Below are 22887 nucleotides of genomic sequence, written 5' to 3'. Positions count from 1 at the left end.
GAGACCCCTCTGTAATCCCAGCACTTTGGGAAGCCGAGGCGGGAGGATCTCTCGGGTCCATGATTTCGAGACCAGCCTGAGCAATAAAGTGAGACTCTCTCTACAAAAAATAAATAAGTAAATAATAAGTAATTAGCCGGGCGTAGTGCTGCGCACCTGTGGTCCCAGCTGCTTGGGAGGCTGAGGTGAGAGGATCACCTGAGCCTGGGAGGCGGAGGGTGCAGTGAGCCCAGATCTTCGAGCCACTGCACTCTAGCTTGAGCAACAGAGCAAGACCCCGTTTCAAACAAACAAACAAAAAATGAGTGACCTTGAGCAAAACCCTGCCCCTCTTAGAACCTCAGATTTGCCGTCTTTACACAGAAGATGGACTTCAAAGTCCCTACGACCTTACCCGGCCCCCTCACGCTGAATTAGCTAGCGGGATGGTTTCCCAAGGGCTCTGCGGGAGACTGCAGCATAGCAGCGCCGCGGCTGCCGAGGGGTTAATACCGTTGGGCTCTTCCCCTTTTCTTGCCCCGCCCCACGGGCACCACCCCCGCCAGGGTTGTACCCTTGACCCCGCCTTCAGGCCTTGCGTCCACCGGAAGTACCCGCGCGCGGGCAGCTCACTTCCGCCCGGCAGGTGACAGCCGCGGGGCTCCGAGCCGCCGGCAGCCGGGACGCACCGGGAGAGCGAGAGGTGGAGGCCGCGGACATTTTGGTGCCAAGCCGAACCGAGCCGGGGCGCCGGGAGCTATTGGGACCTGCGGGTGAGGAAGCGGGGACCCGGGCGAGCCAGGAGAAGAAGTGGGGCGAGGAGTCAGGGGTCCTAGGTGAGGGGTTTGCGGGGTCAGAGGTCATGAAGAGGACGCGGCGCTGCAGGGGACGCGAGCGACGTCCCCAGCCAGAGGAGGAGGAAGGGCTGAGGGTTCGTTCATTCATTCGCGCCCACTTGGCCGCCGGCCTGTTCCTCGGCCGCCCCATACCCGCAGCACCTCCTGGGGCTTCCGCCCGGAGAGACAGGACTTAGGCCCCGAGGAATTCCCCACTGGCCTGAGGGAAAACTCTTCGGGCTCTGATTTCCTCTTTCGGACTCACCTCCATGGCCATCCTGAGGCCTCCTCGTTGTTCAGGGCGTTATCTCTTTGCCAAGGTTGAAAAAGAAGAAAAAAAAAAAAAAACTAGAAAACGGTCCCGTGCCGCCCGCCTCCGGCTGGGCACTGGCTTGGTCTTGTTTGTTGGAGCCTCTAAGACAAGTTAACTGAATGGAGACACCGGTGATAATGCTGCAAAATAACGAGGGAGATGCTTGCTAGTGGCTATCGAGTCCCTTCTGTGTACCGGGCACTGTGCTAAGCACTTTCCTTACAATGACACATTTAAACTTCACAGCAACCTTTGTGGGGATTAAATATCCCTGTTTTATCGATGAGGACACTGAGGCACAGAGAGGTTAAATCCCACATGTAAGGTCATTCGGGTAGTAGAGGCAAGGCCAGGTTTCCTGCCAGGCTGTCAGAGACCTGCAAAGTACAGAGACAAAGGAAAGACTGGAGTAAGGTTGGGGTGTAGGGGATATTTAAGACTTTTAGCCAGACATGGTGGCTCACGCCTGTAATCCCAGCACTTTGGGAAGCTGAGGCGGGTGGATCGTGAGGTCAGGAGTTCAAGACCAGCCTGACCAACATGGTGAAACCCTGTCTCCAATAAAAATACAAAAATTAGCCAGACGTGGTGGCGTACGCCTGTAATCCCAGCTACTTGGGAGGCTGAGGCAGGAGAATCGCTTGAACCCAGGAGGCGGAGGTTGCAGTGAGCCGAGATTGTGCGACCGCACTCCAGCCTGGGCCACGGAGTGAGACTCCGTCTCAAAAAAAAAAAAAAAAAAAAAAAAAGATTTTTAGCTGCCGTTGTATTTATTTGGATTTATGTCACGATGTAGCCTTATTGCTTTTTGTCTGATCTTCATAAGGGGCATTCGATTTACTTTCTTTAGGATAAAACAATCCTACAGGCTGTTGCTATTAGTGATACCTTTCAGGGCAAGAGTCTAAGATTTTCCTGACTTTAGGGAACAGTGAGACACAAAACAGGCTATCTGTGAAAACTATTTGAAGATTATCGAGAACTTCTCTTCAGAGTGGTTGAGCTGCATTCGTTTTGGTCTAAAAAGAGAGGAACCACATGACCTCTAGGGGATCTTTTGGTCCTAGGTTCTGGAAGAAGGTACCCAGAGGAAGAATCTTTGCCTTTCTGAGAAATATGCAGGCCCCATGGCTTCTTGCCAGAGCAGAGCACGTCTTACTTGGGAGGTGGTGAGACGGTTTGGTGGCTGGAGGACTAGGCTGTATGAATCTAAGCCTCATTCCATTGCGGATATTCACTTGCTTCAATTCTGCCTCAGTTTCCCTGACATCAACATGAGAAAGACCTGCCGCCTTCCTGTCTGCTCCTAGGGGTATGAACCTGTGAATGAACCCGTGAAGGCTTCCACATGGCTTCTGAAGAAAGCTGTATATAAATATTACTGTAATACCTTTTTTTTTTTTTAAGCTATGTGATCTATTCTCCTAGTTCCATTGAATTCACAGAAACTGAATATTGTCACCTTATATTCCCATCCTTCCAAGGGAGGATTTGAGATGAAGCAACTTGTCACAGAGGGTAGGAACATGAGCAGAGCTCAGAGCTTCTGGTTTTCTGTCCTGAGTTGAGCCCACCAGTCTCCTCTGACCTCTTAGAAACTGTCATGAGGAGCAGCTTGAGTAGGTCTCAAAGAGTCAGATCCCTCAGAGATTGTGTGGAGATCATCTGTTGAGTGTAGGTCAGTGGAGGCTTCACCCTGAGCTGCTTCAAGAGCCCAGAGGTATGATGGAAAGATCACCCGACTCCCAGTCAGTAAGCCCTGGGTTCAACCCCAGCTCAGCAGCTTCCTGGCAGTGTGACCTGACCTGGACCGTTGACATAGGCTGGCCCTCCTTTACCTCAGTTCTAAAATAATACTGGCCACCCTTTCTGACTCCTCTACCCCTGGTTTGTGTGAGGGTTAGATGGGAAAATTTGTGCAGGGCCTGTGATTTTTGGGTGCTTTGACTCTAGGCAGACTGATGCCTGCTGGGGGCCTGTGTCTGAGGAAGGCTGCCAACCTTGGCTTCTGGAGCGTTACTTCCTTCTGCAAACAGAGACCTTAATGTACACAGGACTTTTTCCACCCTTCTTGTTTCACTTCCTAAAAGTAGTTCAGAACAAGTTCAATTTGTTGGTCCTTCTGGCTTTGAGCTTGGGCTTGCATCTTTTTCTAGTCATCCTCTGAAACTCTTGCATGTCTTAACTACTTCCCAGGAACTTCCTGTGTCTGGCACCAAAGCCTGACATGCTGACAGTAAGCAAACATGGCTTGGGTTTTGCACTTCGCTGTGTTTCTGAAGGTTGAGGTGACATCTGTGCCTTGCAGACATTTCTTTTTCTCAGCAGGTCTTTTTGCCTAAGAGACATCGTTGATATTATCACAGCCCAGAAGTGATTTTTCTGTTCTTTATGTCTTCACATGGAGAGGAACAAATACTCCTGAGAAAAAATGTCAACAGAGCAGTTGGGGAATCCTTAAAGAAAATTCTGCTTGAAAATTCATCAGTGGCTCCTAGTTGCCCTTGGGCTAAAACTCACATTCCTTAGCATGGCATTCAAGGCCCTTTGGACTCTGACCCCTGCCTAGCTCTCTTTTGTCATCTCTCCTGCTCCACACTCACCTTTTCCCAAGCTCCAGTCAACCTCAGCTACTTGCTACTTCTGCAAGCACCAACTCTTTTTCTTTTTTCGAGACAGGATCTTGGCTTGTTACCCAGACTGTAGTACAGTGGAGCTGTCATAGCTCACTGCAGGCTCCAACTCCTGGGCTTGAACGATCCTCCTGCCTCAGCCTCCCAAGTAGCTAGTACTACAGATGGGTGCCACTGAGCCTGGCAAATTGTTTTTATTTTTTGTAGAGATGGAGTCTTGCTATATTGCTCAGGCTGGTCTCAAACCCCTGGCCTCAAGCAGTCCTTCTGTCTGGGCCTCCCAAAGTGCTGGGATTACAGGCGTGAGCCACCACACCTGGCCTCCCAACTCTTTATACCTCTCTGTCTTTGCTTTGTGCTCTTCCCTCTGCCTGAACACCATTTCCTGCTCTCCCAACCTTACCTGCCTAGCTGGAGTGCTACTTGGTTCTTCCCATCTGATCATCACCCCTAGGTCTGAGCTAGATGCCCCTCCTTGATGCCCTCTGGCAAGGGTCACAGTGGGTTGTGATTGTTTATTTGGCTCTCTTCTAAGTAAATAGCTCTTTTTTTTTTTCCAGACAGAGTCTCGCTTTTTCGCCCGTGCTGGAGTGCAGTGGTGCGATCTTGGCTCACTGCAACCTCCGCCTCCCGGGTTCAAGCAATTCTCATGCCTTAGCCTCCAGAGTAGCTGGGATTACAGGCGCCTGCCACCATGTTTGGCTAATTTTTGTATTTTTAGTAGAGATGGGGTTTCACCATGTTAGCCAGGCTGGTCTCGAACTCCTGACCTCAAGTGACCCGCCTGCCTCGGCCTCCCAAAGTGCTGGGATTACAGATTTGAGCCACCGTGCCTGGCCAGTAAATAGCTTTTAATCCTTGACGAAGACCTGCCTTAACTATGTCTCCAGCACCTAGTGAGGTGTCTGGTACATAGTTGGTGCTCAGCAGGTGTTGAATGAGTGAATGAATGAATATTGCATTGAATTGTTAGGATTCCTTGACTCCTAAGGGGTTCAAAGCACTTTCTAGATTATCTCCTGTCCATTCTCATGTCACCTCATAGAGACAGGGAGAAATCTGATCAGTGCTGAGACTACTTTCAAACTACAGTTGGTACCACCAGACAGCCATCAGGGTGTTTCAGGGCTTCCAGAGACCTGGGAATCTGGTACGGAGCAGGGAAGTGGTAAACTCTCTCTCTCTCTCGGTAGTAGTAATAGTGGCTAACATTTATCAGGCATTTTGTGGGCCGGGCACTGCTAAGGGCTAGGTATGTATTGACTTGTTTTAGCCTCACAAACCCTTCAGGCATGTAACATTGTAGTTCCCATTTTACAGTTGTGCTGCAGTTGTGCCTGTTTGCTTTGTAGAACCTGGGAGAGCCCCTGTCCTACCTGCAATGGCTGCCTTCACCTACCCACTCCTTGTGTTTAGATTGTCCCCTCTTATATAGTGGAGCTGAGGAAGGACTTGGCTATGGTTCTACACTCCTACGCCTCATGCTGTCTGGGTCTTTAGCCTTCGACTTGACCTCTGACCTCTGTCAGGAGGGGAGGCCTCTCCTAGTTGTGGTATGAGTGTGGCCTAACTCTGGGTTGACCCCACAAGGCCCAGAATTCATCAGTTACTGGGATGCCTTAGTCACTGATCCCCCAGGTTACCACCAATTACCACAGTCTACCCTGTGGACTCGGAGCTGGAAGGTAGTAGGTTTGAAAGTCAGGTCTCAAAAGCTTTTTTTTTTTTTTTTTTTGAGACGGAGTCTGGAGTGCAGTGGCGTGATCTCGGCTCACTGCAAGCTCTGCCTCCCAGGTTCACGCCATTCTCCTGCTTCAGCCTCCTGAGTAGCTGGGATTACAGGCGCCCGCCACCACGCCCGGCTAATTTTTCTATTTTTAATAAAGACGGGGTTTCACCGTGTTAGCCAGGATGGTCTCGATCTCCTGACCTTGTGATCCGCCCACCTCAGCCTCCCAAAGTGCTGGGATTACAGGCGTGAGCCACCGCACCCGGCCCAGGTCTCAAAAGCTTTAAAACTGAACCTTCAGTGTTCATTTTTGGCATTTCAGTAGCTGAGTTCCATAGAGGAATAGACTTGGGTGGCAGATACTTTTTACCACACCCTCCTTACGTTTAGGATCTTAAGCCTATTGGGAGCGGAATAACACAATTTCAGTAGAGCCAGCCTTGGGTCTGCTGCTGTGGTGGTCTTCATTGCCCGATCTCCGAGTATTGGGTGGCTGGCTGCTGGGACACTGAGGACAGAGACTTTCTAAGTCCAGTATTCATTCAGTATTTATCGAGGCCTGCTAATGCCTGGTGCTGGCCTATGCTGATAGGTCAGCAGGCCAGATATGGCTTCAGGCTTCAAATAAGCCCTCTAGTTGCTTACTTCATTTTAATGGGAGAGAGAGACAAAGAAGTAGAGAAAAAAATGCAATGATTAGAAAAACCAATAAGCCACGAGGGAAACAAAAGGCATAGCAGCCAGAACTTATTAAAATATAGGTCAGATGTCAGGACTCCTCTGCTCAAAACCCTCCAGTGGCTCCAGCTCACTCAGTAAAAGCCAGAGACCTCACGCTTGATCATAAGGCCCCCTGCATTCTCCTGTGACTTCCTGACCCACTGTTTCCTCATTGCTCACTCAGCCACATTCACTTCCCTTCTGTTCCTCAGACATGCCAGGCACATACTCACCTTTGCACTGGCGATCTCTTTTGCTTGGCAGGCTCTTTCGCAGACAGTGTCACCTGTCACCTTCTCAAGGAGGCCTTCTATGGCCACCCTAGTTAAATTTTAACTTCCCTTCCTCCCCTCTCCCCTCCCTATCCTCCTTCCCTCCTCTTTTTTTGCCTCCATAGTGTTTATCACTATCTAAGATGTTATGTATTTTACTCACTTATCTTGCTTACGGTCTCTTTCCCCCATTAGGACATAAACTCCATGTAGGGAAGGATTTTTGTCTGTTTCTTTCACTGCTGCATTCCCAACATGTAGAAGTGTTTCTGGTACATGAAAGATGCTCAGGAAATATATGAATAAGAACACTGGGGGATGTGGACAGAGAAATACCTTCTTAAGGTTGTACATGCATGGCCAGGTGCCGTGGCTCATGCCTGTAATCCCAGCTACTTGGGAGGCTGAGGTGGGAGGATCATTTGAGGCCAGGAGTTCAAGACCAGCCTGGATAATTTAGCGAGACTCCATAAAAAACTTGAAAAGATTAGCTGGGCATGGCACACGCCTGTAGTCCCAGCTACTCAGGAGGCTGAAGCAGGAGAATTGCTTGAGCCCAGTAGTTTGATGCTGCAGTGAGCTATGATCACACCACTGCACTCTAGCCTGGGTGACAGAGCAAGACTGTCTGTCTCTAGCAACAACAACAAAAAAGATAGTACATGTTGGAAAGGTATTTTTTTTTGTTTGTTTCTTTTTTTAAGCATCAGAGGTATCACGCTGAAGGGAAGTTATCTTTGAAATGAGATCATCTAAGCTGAGATTTGAAGGATAAATTGGAGCAGTTAGGAGAGGATAATCCAAGCAGAAGGATCAGCAAGGGTAGAGATAGTGAAGAGTTGGCTGTTAGAGGAACAAAGAAGGCATGTGGGCCTGGAGGCAAGGACCTGGTACTTATATCCTGTGCCAGAGCCCCCCACCTTCTGCAGCTCTGTCACTCTGAGCTGATACCTATGGGAGCAGGTGAGAGTGACTTGGCCTCACTGAACTTTTCTCCCACTGGAGATGTTGCCACCTGATCTTCTACCCTTGCCATTTCTTCTCTCTCTCATAATTTATTCACTTAACTTCCATTTATTGGCTGTAAACGTGCTAGGGGTCTGGCATGTTCAATTTCAGTATAGTTAGAATAGCTTGGCAATCAGAGCAGATGTATCTCTGATCCTGGATAACCCCGTGAATGGAACATGGAGAAGCTGCTCTAGCAGAGGTTGGTTTACAAAACATGAAATTTGCCCAAGAAGAGAGTTGAGCACTGGTCATTCAGCTACTTATTGAACACCTGTTTGCCAGGTACCAGCCTAGGAGTCAGGAATATGATAGTGAACAAAATGGACAAAATCCTTACCCCCATTTACATTAGGGAATTTATAGGGGGAGAAAGAATAGACAACATAAGTATATTTTACAGTGTGTAGGTAGTAGGTAATAAGTACTTCGAAGGGAAAAAGGGCAAAGAGGGTTAGGAAGTGGTGGGGATTATGGGGGAGGGGTATACAATTTTAAATAAAATAGTCAAAGAAGGCCTCAATGAGAAGATGACATTTGAGCCAAGACCTAAAGAGGTGAGGGACTGAGCCATGAGGCTCTCTGGAGAAAGAGCCTTCCTAGCAAAGTGAATAGCACGGGCAAAGGCCCTGGGGTGGATGCATGTTGTGTTCGAGGATCAGTAAAGAGGCCTGTGCAGCTGGAGCTGAGGGAATGATGGGGAGAAGAGTTCAAAGGGTAATGGCCAGCAGGGTGCATGCGTGAGAGAGGAGGGGCATGCATCTCTTATAGGACCTGTGGGCTATGAGGCCATGGTAGGGACTTTGGCTTTTACTATGAGTAAGACAGAGAACTGTTGGAAGACGTTGAGCAGAGGGGTGCTACTGTCTGACTTAGACTGTAAGAGGATCATCCTGGCTGTTGCTGAGATGGGGTGTCAGCAAAGCAGTGTGGGAGCAGCTTTGTTAGCACTCTAAATGGAAGGTGATGCTGGCTTGGAGCTGGGGTTAGTGATGGAGCTAGTGAGAAGCTGCTCATGGATTCTAGATTCATTTTGAAGGTCGGAATCCAATAGGATTTGCCGATAGATTTAAAGGAGAGTATGTTGTTAAGAGTGACTCAGGTTTTTAGCCTGAGGCCCTCTTAAAGATGATGCTGGCAGGAACTAGATGATGTAGACTGCAGGGTGAGCCAGTTGGGGAAAGGAAGGAAGCAGGTGGTCAGTTTTTATCCCATTGTTTGAGCTGCCTGCTAGTCATCTCCACAGTAATGTGGAGATGTCAGTTACACAGTTTGGACATGTGTGCCGGGGGTTCTGGGGAGAGGTTGGGCTATGTGGATGGTATGTAAAGCTGTGATACCGGATGATCCACCAAAGAGGCAAAATAGCATAGATGGGGAAGAGAAGAGGTACCAGGCCTGAGCCCTGGGGCACACAGTGTTGAAGGAGGAGGAGAGGAACAAGCAAAGGAGACTGAGAAGGCGCAGACAGTGGCGTAGGAGGGCAGGCAGAGAGCATGGCATCCTAGCATTTGAGGGAAGACAGGTTTTCAGGAAGGAGGGAGTGATCAGTAGTGTCAAATGCTTATCAGCATGAGACTTGTCATTTGACATGACCATTGTGTCTTCTGCTGGCAGGACCCAACACACCTGGCATCCAGGACCATTTCTGAATCTCATTCTTCCTTCCCTAGCCTCGTCTGCTCCTTTCCCTTCCAGGTCCTTTCCTTCAGCCAGGCAGCGGGGCTCACAGACTTCTTGTTTTGGCCTTAGGTAAATCACTCATCTCTCAGTGTCTCTAATTCCTCGTTTTTTAACTGAATTACCCTGAGAATTAAATGAGAAGGGTTGTAAATCACTTAGCAAGAAGCCGTTCCCCAGCTAGTGTTGATTTAATTGTTGTCAGTTCCCTCCGTTGTCACATTGGCAATTTCGTGGTGCGTCTCTTTGCCACCTCCACTCTTGCCTCTCTAAATCTGACCTGTCTTTTTGTGTCAGCCAAGCCCCTCTTCATCTAAGAGAACTTCCCTTGCTGCTCCACCTATCTCAGAACCCTCCTCCTCTGGAGGCATGATCACTGCCTCCCCTGCAGTCCTTTACCTGGCCTCTAAATCTGTAAGAGCTCAGTGAGAAAAGACTGTCCTTTGTTTACTGTGTGCATGCTTCCGTGTGGGGCACAGTTCCAGGCATGGAGCGGATGGTGCTCTACACTGTTAATTTGACAGATCTTCAGAAAGTGTTCCCATTACATAGATGGGAAAACCGAGATCACAAAGAGCCTTGTTCTGTAGTCTCTGGCCTCTTTCTCCTCATCTCGATTAATTTAAGTTGTTCAGAAGAAGCCTTACTTACTTTATTTTCAAGTCCAGAGGAACTTTTTCTTTTTTTGAGATGGAGTCTTGCTCTGTCACCCAGGCCAGAGTGCAGTGGTGCGATTTCAGGTTCAAGAGATTCTCCTGCCTGAGACTCCTGAGTAGTTGGGACTATAGGTGCGAGCCACCATGTCCAGCTAGTTTTTGTATTTTTAGTAGAGATGGGTTTCGCCATGTTGGCCAAGCTGGTCTCGAACTCCTGACCTCAAGTGATCTGCCCACCTCGGTCTCCTAAAGTGCTGGGATTACAGGCATGAGCCACTGCGCCCATCACTTTTTTTTCTTCACAGCAGATCTTTCCGCACATTACTGCTTATAGATCAGTTCAGAACTGGTACCTGATTCTAGAATGGAGTTCTAGAGACTCAAAGCCAATATAAGAACGTTTGCATGTGACATTTGTCTGCCTTTAGTTCCTTTTCATTCTGAAGTCTTTAATTGCTAGTGGGCCTCAGGAAACTGACTTTTTTTTTTTTTTTTTTGAGACAGAGTCTTGCTCTGTTGCCCAGGCTGGAGTGCAGTGACGCGATCTCAGCTCACTGCAAGCTCCGCCTCCTGAGTTCACACCATTCTCCTGCCTCAGCCTCCCGAGTAGCTGGGACTACAGGCACCCGCCACCACGCCCGGCTAATTTTTTGTATTTTTAGTAGAGATGGGGTTTCACCGTGTTAGCCAGGATGGTCTCGATTTCCTGACCTCATGATCCGCCCGCCTCAGCCTCCCAAAGTGCTAGGATTACAGGCGTGAGCCACTGCGCCCGGCCTTTTTTTTTTTTTTGATACGGAGTTTCTTTCTCTCTGTTGCCCAGGCTGGAGTGCAGTGTCACATTCACAGCTCACTGCAGCGTCAACCTCCCAGGCTCAAGCAATCTTCCCACCTCAGGCTCCTGAGTAGCTGGTACTACAGATGTATGCCACCACACCTGGCTAATTGTTGTATTTTTGTAGAGATGGGGTTTCGCCATGTTGCCCAGGCTGGTCTTGAACTCCTGCGCTCAAGAGATCTGTCTGCCTCAGCCTCACACAGTGCTGGGATTACAGGTGTGGGTCACCGTGCCCGGCCAGGAGATTGATTTTGACTAATCAGTTTTCATCCAAATCCCAGGAGGCCCATAACTTGGCAAGCGCATCCAGATAGGCTTTCACTAGGCACATGACCAAACTTGACGTTCCCTGTTGTCCAAACCGGCTGGGCTGGCCCTAAAATAACCTGTAATTCAACATCTGAGGGACTCTGCAGGGATGTGTGGCAACCCATTTCACATACCCTTTAGCCTAGAGCATATATATTTCTGCCAGGGCTTCATTCAGAGAGGAGCAGTTAGTTGCCTTGCTGGACAGAGTGGGACATGTGTGACCTTATTGGGGGCAGCAGTGGAGAGTGCCGGCACTGCCATTTTCTAGCTGTGTAACTCCAAACAAATGCCTTGACCTCCCTGGTACTTCAGTTTCCTCACCTGTAAACTTGTGATAATATTAAAACCTTCATGGATTATCGTGAAGACTAACTTTTTTTTTTTTTTTTTTTGAGACAGAGTCTCGCACTGTCACCCAGGCTGGCTGGAGTACAGTGGCACGATCTTGGCTAACTGCAACCTCCGCCTCCCAGGTTCAAGCGATTCTCCTTGCCTCATCCTCCAGAGTAGCTGTGATTACAGGCGCCCGCCACCATGCCTGGCTAATTTTTTTGTATTTTTAGTAGAGACAGGTTTCACTATGTTGACCAGGCTGGTCTCAAACCCCTGACCTCATGATCTGCCAGCCTCAGCCTCCCAAAGTGCTGGGATTATAGATGTGAACCACCACGCCTTTCCACGAGGACTAACTTTAAAGGTCTTTACATAGTGTCTGTCACATGGTGCACATCCATTTACCATTACTACTACCACTGCCACCTTTGTTCCAAATTTCATGCTGAGCCTAAAGAACACAGATTATTTTCTCATAGTGATTGAACTGACTTGGAAGAGCCTGTCTGAGTTTGGTAACCACGTTTTCTCAGAGAGAAAGTCTGAAATCTGGTTTTTCTACTGCTGACTCACCTTTTAGTCTTCCAGCTGGCCTTACCTGTTTCCCTGTCTATAAAGTGAACTTAAGTATTTACCTATAAGGACCTTTTTCCTTTTTTTTTTTTTTTTTTTTTTGAGACAGGGTCTCACTCTGTCACCCAGGCTGGAGTGCAGTGGCACGGTCTCGGCTTACTGCAACCCCCGCCTCCCAGGTTCAAGCGATTCTTCCACCTCAGCCTCCCGAGTAGCTGGGATTACAGGCACCTGCCACTACACCCAGCTAATTTTTGTATTTTCAGTAGAGACAGGGTTTCACCATGTTGGCCAGGCTGGTCTCAATCTCCTGACCTCAAGTGATCCTCCCACCTCGGCCTCCCAAAGTGCTGGATTGTGGGCATGAGCCAGCATGCCCGGCCCCTTTTCCTTTTTAAAAGGAGATTGTCAGACAAATGAGGAGTGGTGAATAGCGTCATCATCTCTAACGAACTCTTAAGCTTTGTGGGAGCAGGTACACAGTCCAGGGCATGGCACAGAGTAGAGGAATACTTGTCAAATGAATTAACCTCTGCCTTTGAAACAGAACCAAAGCAGCAAAACACATGGAATGAACAAAGTTTGGCCTTTCTGCTCCAAATGAAGAAGAAACAGTGGCATCACCCCAGCCCCTTTTTTTCACTCTTCCCTAACTTCCTCTTGACTGTCCATGAGCTAACAGGTTCTATGGAGCAGGTTTCTGACAGCTATTCATTCATTAGGGAAGTGTTTAACAGGGCAGTTCCAGTACCAAAGTTGGAAGCCACCAACATAGACCTTCAGAGATCAGTTTTCCCTGCTTGAATGTCCTTGAGTTCAGAGATAGAGATGCAACTGGATCTGACCTTGTGAAACGTCTCTTTCCCCTTTTCCTTTCCTAAAGCTTTTTCTCTGGCTCATCTCACCACACTGATGGTCTCCTTCATTAATTCACTGAGTGCCAAGAGTGTGCAGTGCCTTGTGCTGCCACCACCAACTTCACACTTCTCATCTGATTGAAGAGCATGGGCTGCTCTGACATGAATCATTGCCCGGAGACTAGAAAAGGCCTTCCCCTGACATTGGCTGGCCATTTGGAGAAATTGAAACACTCTGTTGTTTGGCTTCTTACTGTTTTCCTTCCTACAGAAGACCTAATGGGGTTTGCTGGCCTTGGCTGCATTCTGAATTTGTTCTCTTTTTTTCCCTTTGGAAACATCTTATGTCATGTTCTTAGAATGATCATACTCTACTTCCTCGTGTTTGACACCTGGGAAGAACACTCATTGGTAGGGAAATGGGCCCCTCATCCAGCAGAGAATCATAGAATGTGAGATGTGGGAGAGATTTGTCATTCAGTAGACTGGTTTTCAAGCTTTGCTCCATAGAACCACGGGATGTCTGAAGGGCCGTGGTGAGGATGGGGAGAGGTAGGCATAGTGAAATGAGCCAGGCTCTAGGCCTCCCACCCTTCTTTCCACCAGAACAGTTCCACTTTTATCTGTTTGAAATGGTTTAAGAGTAGAGAGGGACTTGAGCCATTGATTAATCATATTCTTTTGTTTGACATTTGGAGAAAGGCAGGCCCAGAGATGGGGGTAGTTGCCCAGGGTCACACAGCTGTTGGTAGTAGGGCCAGATTTCCTGGCAGCCATCTTGACATTGCATCAGCCTTGCCATGTTAACTGCAAAGCCTTATGTTCCCAGTCTGGTCTGCCCAGTCATCACTGTCTGGCACTTGTCACAGCTCTCTCATCTTAATCTGTTTTGGGCCCTTGGTTTTGTAGCTTCTCTGGGAAACTGTCTTTTCATTCATTTTGCCAGCAAACATTTGGTGAGCTCCTAGAATGTGCCAGGCATCGTGGCAGTCACTGGGTTGACAGCATTCAACAGGACAGATCCCAAATTAGGGGAGGAAGTCTGTGGGGAAATCTGAGATGCTTTTTTTTTTTTTTTTTTTTGTGATGGAATCTCACTCTGTCACCCAGGCTGGAGTGCAATGGCACAGTCTCAGCTCACTACAACCTCTGCCTCCCAGGTTCAAGCGATTCTCCTGCCTCAGCCTCCCGAGTAGCTGGGACTACAGGCGTGTGCCACCACACCCGACTAATTTTTTTGTGTTTTTAGTAGAGACGGGGTTTCACTATGTTGGCCAGGCTGGTCTCGAACTCCTGACCTTGTGATCCACCTGCCTCGGCCTCCCGAAGTGCTGGGATCACAGGCATGAGCCACCGCGCCCGGCCAGAACTGCCTATTCTTTTGCATGGATGCATAGTATTCCATATGTCCATATGCTGTGCTGTCATTTTATTTATGTATAGAGTTGGGGTCTTACTGTGTTGCCCAGGCTGGCCTCAAACTCCTGGGCTCAAACTATCCTCACCACTCAGCCTCCTGAGTAGCTGGAGCCACAGATGTGCCCAGCTCTACTGTGCTGTCATTTTTTAAAACAATCCTGTGGATGGACATTTACAGTATTTTGCTATTAGAAAGGATGTTGCATGAATAATTTTGTATCTATGTAGTTTTCCACATGTAAAGTCCTAGAAGCAGAATTACTGGGTCAACAGGTAAGGACCTTTGCAATTTTAATGGCTGTTACCGATTTGCTTCAGAGGTTGTAGCGTTTCAGACTGTCACTAGCCTCAAATGAGGGCGCCTATTTACCTATGTCAGCTCCAACATGGGGTGTTATTAGACTCTTGGCTCTTTATCAGTTCAGCAGCTGACAGGTTATATTTCACCGTAGTTTCAGTTTCTGTGTCTCTTAGAGATAAGCTTGAACCATTATATTAATTCACTTTCTGTGAACTGTCCACATCCTCTGCCATTCTCCTATTTGTAGTCACTTTTTATATAGGAAAATAGGCCTTGTCTGCAATGTGATGCAAATGTTAGTGAGTATGTTTATCATACGGCTTTTGGCTTTTTATTGTTTTGGCCATGCAGGAAAACTCAATTTTTATGGAATTGAATTCATGGTTCTTTTAAGATTTCCAGATTTGATGTCACACTCCAAAGACTTTATTTCCTCTGGATGCAATGTTTCATTCTTCCTTTCTTCTCCAGATTTGAGTTTTATTTTGTTATTTTTTTAAAAACAAAAATTTTTTTTAGACAGAGTCTTGCTCTGTTGCCCAGGCTGGAGTGCAATGGCGCCGATCTCGGCTTACTGCAACCTCTGCCTCTGGGGTTCAAGCGATTCTCCCACCTCAGCCTCCCAAGTAGCTGTGATTACAGGCATGCACCACCACCATGCCCGGCTAATTTTTGTATTTTTAGTAGAGATGGGGTTTTGCCATGTTGGCCAGGCTGGTCTTGAACTCCTGACCTCAGGTGATCCACCCCCCCTCAGCCTTCCAAAGTGCTGGGATTACAGGTGTGAGCCACCGTGCCCTGCCTTTTTTTTTTTTTTCAGACCGAGTCTTGCTCTGTCGCCCAGGCTGGAGTGCAGTGGTGCCACCTCAGCTTGCTGCAACCTCTGCCTCCTAGGTTCAAGCGATTCTTGTGCTTCAGCCTCCCATGTAGCTGGGATTACAGGTGCCCACCACCAGGCCCAGCTAATTTTTGTATTTTTACTAGAGACGGGTTTCACCATGTTAGCCAGGCCGGTCTCGAACTCCTGGCCGCAGGTGATCCACCCGTCTTGGCCTCCGAAAGTGCTGGGATTACAGGCCTCCGCGCCCAGCACATTTTTTGAAATGTCTGTTTAATTTACACCAAGTGACATGCTTGGCTCTTAAGTGTCCAGTGTGTCCAGTATCTGCATCAGGATGCAGATCATTTCCCTTACTGCAGGGGCCCTTCATGCCCACTTTCAGTCCTTCCCACCCAGAAGCATCCATTGACCTGACTGTTATCACCGTAGCTTAGGTTTGCCTCTTAGAGCTTTGTACACATGAAATCTTGTGATATTTATGATGTTTACATTTTTTCTTGTCAACGTGCTTTCATTCTCACATTAGCCCTTGTCAGAAGAAATATGTGAAATACACAGAATAGCAGGTACAGCAGTCCCCACCCCCCATTCTTTTTTTCTTTTTTTGAGACACGGTCTCACTCTGTCACCCAGGCTGGAGTGCAGTAGTGCGATCTTGGCTCACTGCAACCTCCTGCCTCCCAGGCTCAAGCAGTCCTCCCACCTCTGCCTCCTGAGTAGCTGGGACTACAGGTGTGCACCACCATGCTAATTTGGTAGAGACAGGATTTCACCATGTTTCCCAAGCCAGTCTCAAACTCCTGGCCTCAAGCAATTTGTCCGCCTTGGCCTCCCAAGGTGCTGGTATTCACAGGTGTGACCCACAACACCCAGCTTGATCTCCCCATTTTAAAGAGGGAAATTGAATTATGGAGATGAAGTAGACTCAGTTCAGCATACTTTCCTTTTAAAGGTTGTCACCAATTTTGAGACATTGGAGAAAAATTGAAATACTATACTCAGTACCCATTTTCTTATGTTTTTATTTTTTTCATTCTCAAAGGAGGTGATTTTCTTATGTTTTAAAAATAGATATAAATTCATTTTATTAGCTTAAAACACAGAAAGATAGTCTATATTTCTTGTTCCTAAAATTATATTTAGATATATGAAGACAAAATTTGAAAAATATTGAGAACTTTTTTTCCTTTAAGCCTAACCCTAACTTCAGCAGCTAAAAACCAAAGTCTTTAGATGGAAATGTTTTTTCTTCTTCCCTTTTTTTTCCTTAGGACCTAGGACCTCTTTTTCCCTCTCTTAGATCATGTTACATCTTTGTCCCTGGACACTGTTTCCAAAAGTCTCACCAAGGGCTTCTTTATACATCTAGAAAACATAAGAGAGAAAGCTACTATATTTTAGGCTTTATTGCTCAGTTCCTTTTCTTTTGTTTTTTCTTTTTTTTTTTTTTTTTTTGAGACCCAGTTTCGTTCTTGTTGCGCAGGCTGGAGTGCAATGCTGCGATCTCACCTCACTGCAACCTCTGCCTCCCGGGTTCAAGTGATTCCCCTGCCTCAGCCTCCCGAGTAGCTGGGACTACAGGCACCCGCCAGCATGCCTGGCTAATTTTTTGTATTTTTAGTAGAGATGGGGTTTCACCATGTTGGCTAGGCTGGTCTCGAACTCCTGACCTCAGGTGATCTGCCCACCTGGACCTCCCAAACTGCTTGGATTACAGGCGTGAGCCACCATGCCCAGCCTCAGTTCCCTTTCTTTAATTCTAAAAAATGAAGTTAACCAGAACTGTTTCTGGGATGCGACATCAAAGTCATAATCTTTCAAATGTGGGTGTGAGAAATATTAAGATTAAGAGAGGACAGCCACACTGGCTCCTCAAGGGTGAAACCAGTTGTTCCAGGTATGCCCCTCTTTTAATTTTGACCATGCCATCCCCTTGAGGCATTCCTTGGCCTGTAAATGCTGAAATTGAGGGGGGATCCCAGCCCAGAATGCTGTCTCCTTAGCAAAGTGACTCATTATACTGGCCAGAGCAGTTTCTGAATCAAAAATTCCCCGTAATTAACCACTTTAAAAAATTTGCCCTGACACTTCCAAAGATGGAATCCAAACCCTAAGCTTTTTCTTGCCTAAATTTGCTGGCTTTTTTTTTTTTTTGAGATGGAGTCTCACTCTGTCGCCCAAGCTAGAGTGCAGTGGCGCGATCTCTGCTCACTGCAAGCTCCGCCTCTGGGTTCATGCTTCTCCTGCCTCAGCCTCCTGAGTAGCTGGAACTACAGGGACGTGCCACCACACCCGGCTAATTTTTTTTATTTTTCATAGAGATGGGGTTTCACCATGTTAGCCAGGATGGTCTCGATCTCCTGACCTCGTGATCTGCCCACCTCAGCCTCCCAAAGTGCTGGGATTACAGGCATAAGCCACCGCGCCCAGCCGCTGCCTGCTTTCAAATATGATTCGTGTACCCGATCAGATTCATCAGAGAACAAGGTCTCAGCCCCTTTGGCCTCTATGGGGTAGGGATACAGTGCATGATAACAGCCGAGCAGGTGCCAGGAAAAGCACCAGTCTTTCTCATGGCATCTATGAGTCTGAGCCCTGTTAGGACTGAACTGTAGGGTTTTTTCCATTCCTGCGGAGAGAATGAGAAATCTCTTGCACTGATATCCATCCAAGAGGCAACTGCAAGACCAGGTCCCAGCATTAGGTGCTCACAATGGAGAAAGGACACGAGGAGATAGCTGCCCTCAGTACATCACTAAGCTGTAGGTAGGGAATCATTCATGGTGAAGTGAGGTGTTTTGTTTTGTTTTGTTATCTGTGTTTTGGGGTGGCTTTCCAAAGCGTTTCACTTTTCTCCGCATCCCCTCCCTTCTCTACTTTAATTTCCTGCATATGAAACAACTTCAGAGGGATACATTTCTGCATCATCAGTCCCATTGGGCCCTCTGCAGAGGGATATGTGAAACAGATACTGCAGAAAAAAGCTGCAGCCAGCACCAGTGCACTGAGTGGCAGTTAAGTTTGTGAGTAGTTGCTTAGCACCTGTAAAAGGAAGACTGTCACGGAAAGCTCAGCGCTGCTGGGGTATCTGCAGCTGTGCTTTGACCAGCTACCCTGCAGCTGTGCTTTGACCAGCTACCCTGCAGCTCTGTCACTTTTTTTTTAAATCCCCAGAAAGAAAGGCTTTCTCACCCGTTTCTCCTCTTGGTCAGTTGCATACAGCACCCATCTGTCACCAGCAGGTTGCGTCCTGGGAATTTAGGGCCCTCTGATGTTGTATTGGGCCTTCAGGGGAGGGGACAGGCTCTGACAGCTTTTTCTTCTGGAGAGGCAAGAAATTCCGAGCAGCTCTCACATTAGTTATCTAAGGTATTTTGTTTGTTTTATTCACTTTTCTTTCTTTCTTTCTTTTTTTTTTTTTTTTTTTTTGAGACTGAGTCTCACTCTGTCGCTCGGGCTGGAGTGCAGTGGCACGATCTCAGCTCACTGCAGTCTCCACCTCCTGAGTTCAAGCAATTCTCCTGCCTCAGCCTCCCGAGTAGCTGGGACTACAGGCACATGCCACCACGCCCAGCTAATTTTTTGTATTTTAGTAGAGACGGGGTTTCACCATGTTGCCCAGGCTGGTCTCAAACTCCTGAGCTCAGGCAATCTGCCCACCTCAGCCTCCCAAAGTGCTAGGATTACAGGCATGAGCCACCATGCCCGGCCACTTTTGTTTCTTTTTAGATTTAATGTTGGAGTGGTTTCTGTGTTACTTTCTGTGTTTCTTTGTGGCCTGTGAGTTTTAGCCCCTTTTGTCTTCAGTTATCCCTCTTACACTCAACCTTGAGAAATGATATTATCCTATTATTTTGGATACTTTTGGCAGTTACACTCTCAAGTCTGTGACTTCTGGAACCATGCAGATCTTTATTGTAAGACAGAAATCCCATTATCTGATTTACCTGCCCATTTTCAGAGGTCCCCAAAGAACCCCTAGGTCGGTGAGGTTTCTTTGAGAAAATGGCTTTATGTGTGTGCAAAAAAAAAAAACAAAAATCGTTTTTAATGTCAGTAAATTCCTGTTGGAAACAAATGCTAACTAGTTACGTAACAGGGCTGCCAGAGAGCAGGCTGAGGCTCCCTGGGATTTTCAGTGGCCCCTTTTCATTTCTTTCAACAACTATCAATTGAATACTTGCTATGTGCCGGGCCTGGGCCAGGCATGAAAGAGGAGGGCGAACGGGAGCTGTGAGCCTGGCGCATGCGGGGCCTTCCTTTGTGGGTCTGTCTACAGCCATGACTCATGCTGGGAGGACCAGCAAGTTTAGAGTCCCCACTGTGGGACTTGCAACATCAGACGCAGTGGGCTCTTCTGCTCTTTCCTGCAGCTCCCATAGAAAAGTGCCATCCTTCCTTTTCAACTTTGCAAAGCAAAAGGGAAGTAGAATTGTGCCTTTTTTTGTACTGTTTTGTCAGTGAAGCCTTTATTCCTTTATTCCTACAGGATCCACAAAGGATTTAAGGTGACCCCAAGACAGTACGTATTTGTTTCCCAGTGATTACTGAAACAAAATCTATGGGTGTCTCTCGGTTGGGAGGCTTGCTCAGTGCCATCCTGCCATAAATACAAGCTTAATTTGGAAAAATCCAATTGGGCTGGAGAGGAGGTGCTGTGTTGGCTTGGTTTCCAGAGGCTGTGAAATGACTCCTGATCCCTCACATCCGTTGCACTGGTAACTTTCATCTTGCCCCCGTATAGTAATGACTTGAAAGGAGATATTGGTGGGTTATTTGTTTGAGTCCCTTCCATAGACGCAACAAAAGAGATAAAGTAAAGTGGGTTTTCTCCATTCAAATGTCTATTTTTTGGAGTTGTGTGGTTTTCTATACCACATAAAACTGCAGGTAGGATTGGAAGGCTGTACTTGAAAGTCTCAATGTGTTTTTTTTTTTTGCGGGGGTGGGGCGGGGAGACAGAGTCTTGCTCTGTCACCACACTGGAGTGCTGTGGCACAGTCTCAGCTCACTGCAACTTCTGCCTCCTGGGTTCAAGTGCTTCTTGTGCCACTCAGCCTCCCAAGTAGATGGGACTACAGGTGTGCACCACTGCGTCTGGCCTCAATTTTTTTTTTTTTTTTGACTGAATCCTTTAGCCACTATCAGGGAACTGTCCTCCTTGTCAGAAGGGGGAAAGAGAATTCCTTCAATAGAGCATAGGAACTAAGCTCAGGTAGGCCTGAGATGGTCTCCCAGCCCAGCCACTTACAAGCCATTTGACCTTGGGCAAGTCATGTAACATCCCTGAGTCCGTTTCATCATTTGTAAAATGGGATTCAAAGCAGTTACATTATTGACAAGATTAAGTGAGATAATGTGGGCGAAGCCCCTGCCTTTAATAGGGGCTCGGTAAATGATAGATTCTTAATAAATGTATCTAGGGTATCTTGGTTCCTGTGTAACTTCTTTTCTTTCATCTGTTGCCCAGAAGAACTACTGAGGTACATAGGAGATGCTCAGTAAATTTTTGTTAAATGATTTTTGTTAAATGAATGGCGGAGCTTCAGTACTTTCTTTGTCCTATTGTCTTTTTTTTTTCTGAGACAGAGTCTTGCTCTGTCTCCCAGGCTGGAGTGCAGTGGTGTAGTCTCAGCTTACTGCAGCCTCAGTCTCTTGGGTTCCAGTGATTCTCCTGCCTCACCCTCCCAAGTAACTGAGATTACAGGCACACACTACCACGCCTGGCTAATTTTTTGTATTTTTAGTAGAGATGGTTTTTACCATGTTGGCCAGGCTGGTTTCAAACTCCTGACCTCAGGTGATCCACCCGCCTCAGCCTCCCAAAGTGCTGTGATTACAGGCATGAGCTGTGGTGCCCAGCCCCTATTGTCTACAATAGTACTTCACGCTGTGAGCTTTGCGCTAGGAGATGTCCTGAGAGAGCCTTTAAGAAAACTGGCCAGGTAGATTTGGGAACTGCTGTAGAGTACAGATTCTAGCCCTTTCCAGAGATGAATCAGGCATGTTACTATTTTAGCAGCTTAGAAAAGTTGTGGGGAGAAGAAGTCTCCCTAGCCTTTTAAGCTTGGTATTTTCTAATCTCATTTGACTGTATAGGGTAATATCGTGCCTTGATGATGCTGTGATGAGGCTTCTAATGAGTTAATGTGTGCCAAGCATTTAGGACAGTGCTGAGCAAAGTGGGTCCCACAAAGGGGCTGCTGTAAGCCCATCCATCCTTGTGCAGATATTTTTGTGGGAAAGATTTCTAGAAGAGGCACATTCAAAAATTTGATGGGATCAGGTGTGGTGGCTCACGCCTGTAATCCCAGCACTTTGGGAGGCCGAGGCAGGAGGATTGGCTGAGCCCAGGAGTTTGAGACCAGCCTGGGCAACATGGTGAGATCCCATCTCTGAAGAAAAAAAAAAAAAAAAAAAGTTGATAGATTCCTCAGAATTACTTTTCAAAATCTAATCTGCCATGATCTAAAGTTCGTTTCTCCAGGAAATAGATAAGCAGCTGTTTTCCTGTACCACATGTGTTCTGGATCCTTCTCCTCCCTCTGCACCATAACTGAAGATGGGATGGAGCATAACTGAAAGTCACCCCTCTCTTCTCTCTCTTGCAGAAGCCTGGCTACAGATAAGGGACCAAAATGACTGACTCAAAATATTTCACCACGACCAAGAAAGGTATTACTTGTTTAATAATGGGCCTTGTCCTATGCTTTCTCTTCCTGTCCCTTCTGTTTTCCTCCTGTGGCGGTAGGGAGTAGGGGTGGGAATGAAGGCCTGGAAACATGTGGCAGGAATGGCCTAGAGCTTGTGGTAGATCTAGAAAATTGAACTGTTGATGATGTAAGAAATTGACCACTCCTTTTAGAGCTCAGAAAGGGAAGAACATTAGCTCCAAGTGTGGGGGAAAAAAGTGCCCTTTTATTTCCCATGGCTTAAAATAATTATGTTTTTTTCCAGGGGAAAGAAAACACAGAATCCTATCAACACCCCCACAGCAGTTGTGTGTGTGTGTGTGTGTGTGTGTCCATCCACGTATCTGTGTGTCCTTATCCAAGGGCACGTGTTTTTCTTTTTTTTTGAGACGGAGTTTCACTCATGTCACCCAGGCTGGAGTGCAGTGGTGCGATCTTGGCTCATTGCAACCTCCGCCTCCCGAGTTGAAGTTATTCTCCTGCCTCAGCCTCCGGAATTGCTGGGATTACATGCGCCCGCCGCTATGCCCAGCTAATTTTTCTTTCTTGTTTTTTTGAGACGGAGTTTCGCTCTTGTTGCCCAGGCTGGAGTGCAATGGCGCTGATCTCAGCTCACCACAACCTCCGCTTTCCAGGTTTAAGTGATACTCCTGCCTCAGCCTCCCAAGTAGCTGGGATTACACTACCATGCCCGGCTAATTTTGTATTTTTGGTAGAGACGGGGTTTCTCCATGTTGGTCAGGCTGGTCTGAAACTCCTGACCTCAGGTGATCCGCCCCCTCAGCCTCCCAAAGTGCTGGGATTACAGGCATGAGCCACCGCGGCCGGTCAGGCATGTATTTTCATCGTTTTAATCCTGTTTTTCATTTGACGTTTTGATATCATAAACATTTCC

The 22887-nt window shown here is 47.4% G+C and overlaps 1 protein-coding gene across 5 annotated transcripts in view; it reads left to right on the top strand.

The window, feature by feature from the left end:
• Positions 1-581: 581 nt before the first annotated feature.
• AP1B1 (adaptor related protein complex 1 subunit beta 1) overlaps positions 582-22887 on the top strand; it is a 60437-nt gene continuing 38131 nt past the window's right edge. For 3 of the 5 annotated variants that reach the window (XM_034949025.3, XM_034949023.3, XM_034949021.3), the window contains exons 1-2: positions 584-752; positions 21912-21975. In XM_034949025.3, the coding sequence (XP_034804916.1) occupies positions 21939-21975 (37 nt within the window). In that variant the 5' untranslated portion in view covers positions 584-752; positions 21912-21938. Of the gene's footprint in view, positions 753-21911; positions 21976-22887 lie in introns of all 5 variants that reach the window. The other 2 variants (XM_034949027.3, XM_008964383.4) reach the window with 2 other exon arrangements.

This window comes from Pan paniscus, chromosome 23 (assembly GCF_029289425.2).
Source record: "Pan paniscus chromosome 23, NHGRI_mPanPan1-v2.0_pri, whole genome shotgun sequence".
Classification (NCBI taxonomy): Eukaryota; Metazoa; Chordata; class Mammalia; order Primates; family Hominidae; genus Pan; species Pan paniscus.
This window is presented reverse-complemented; position numbering and strand designations above follow the sequence as displayed.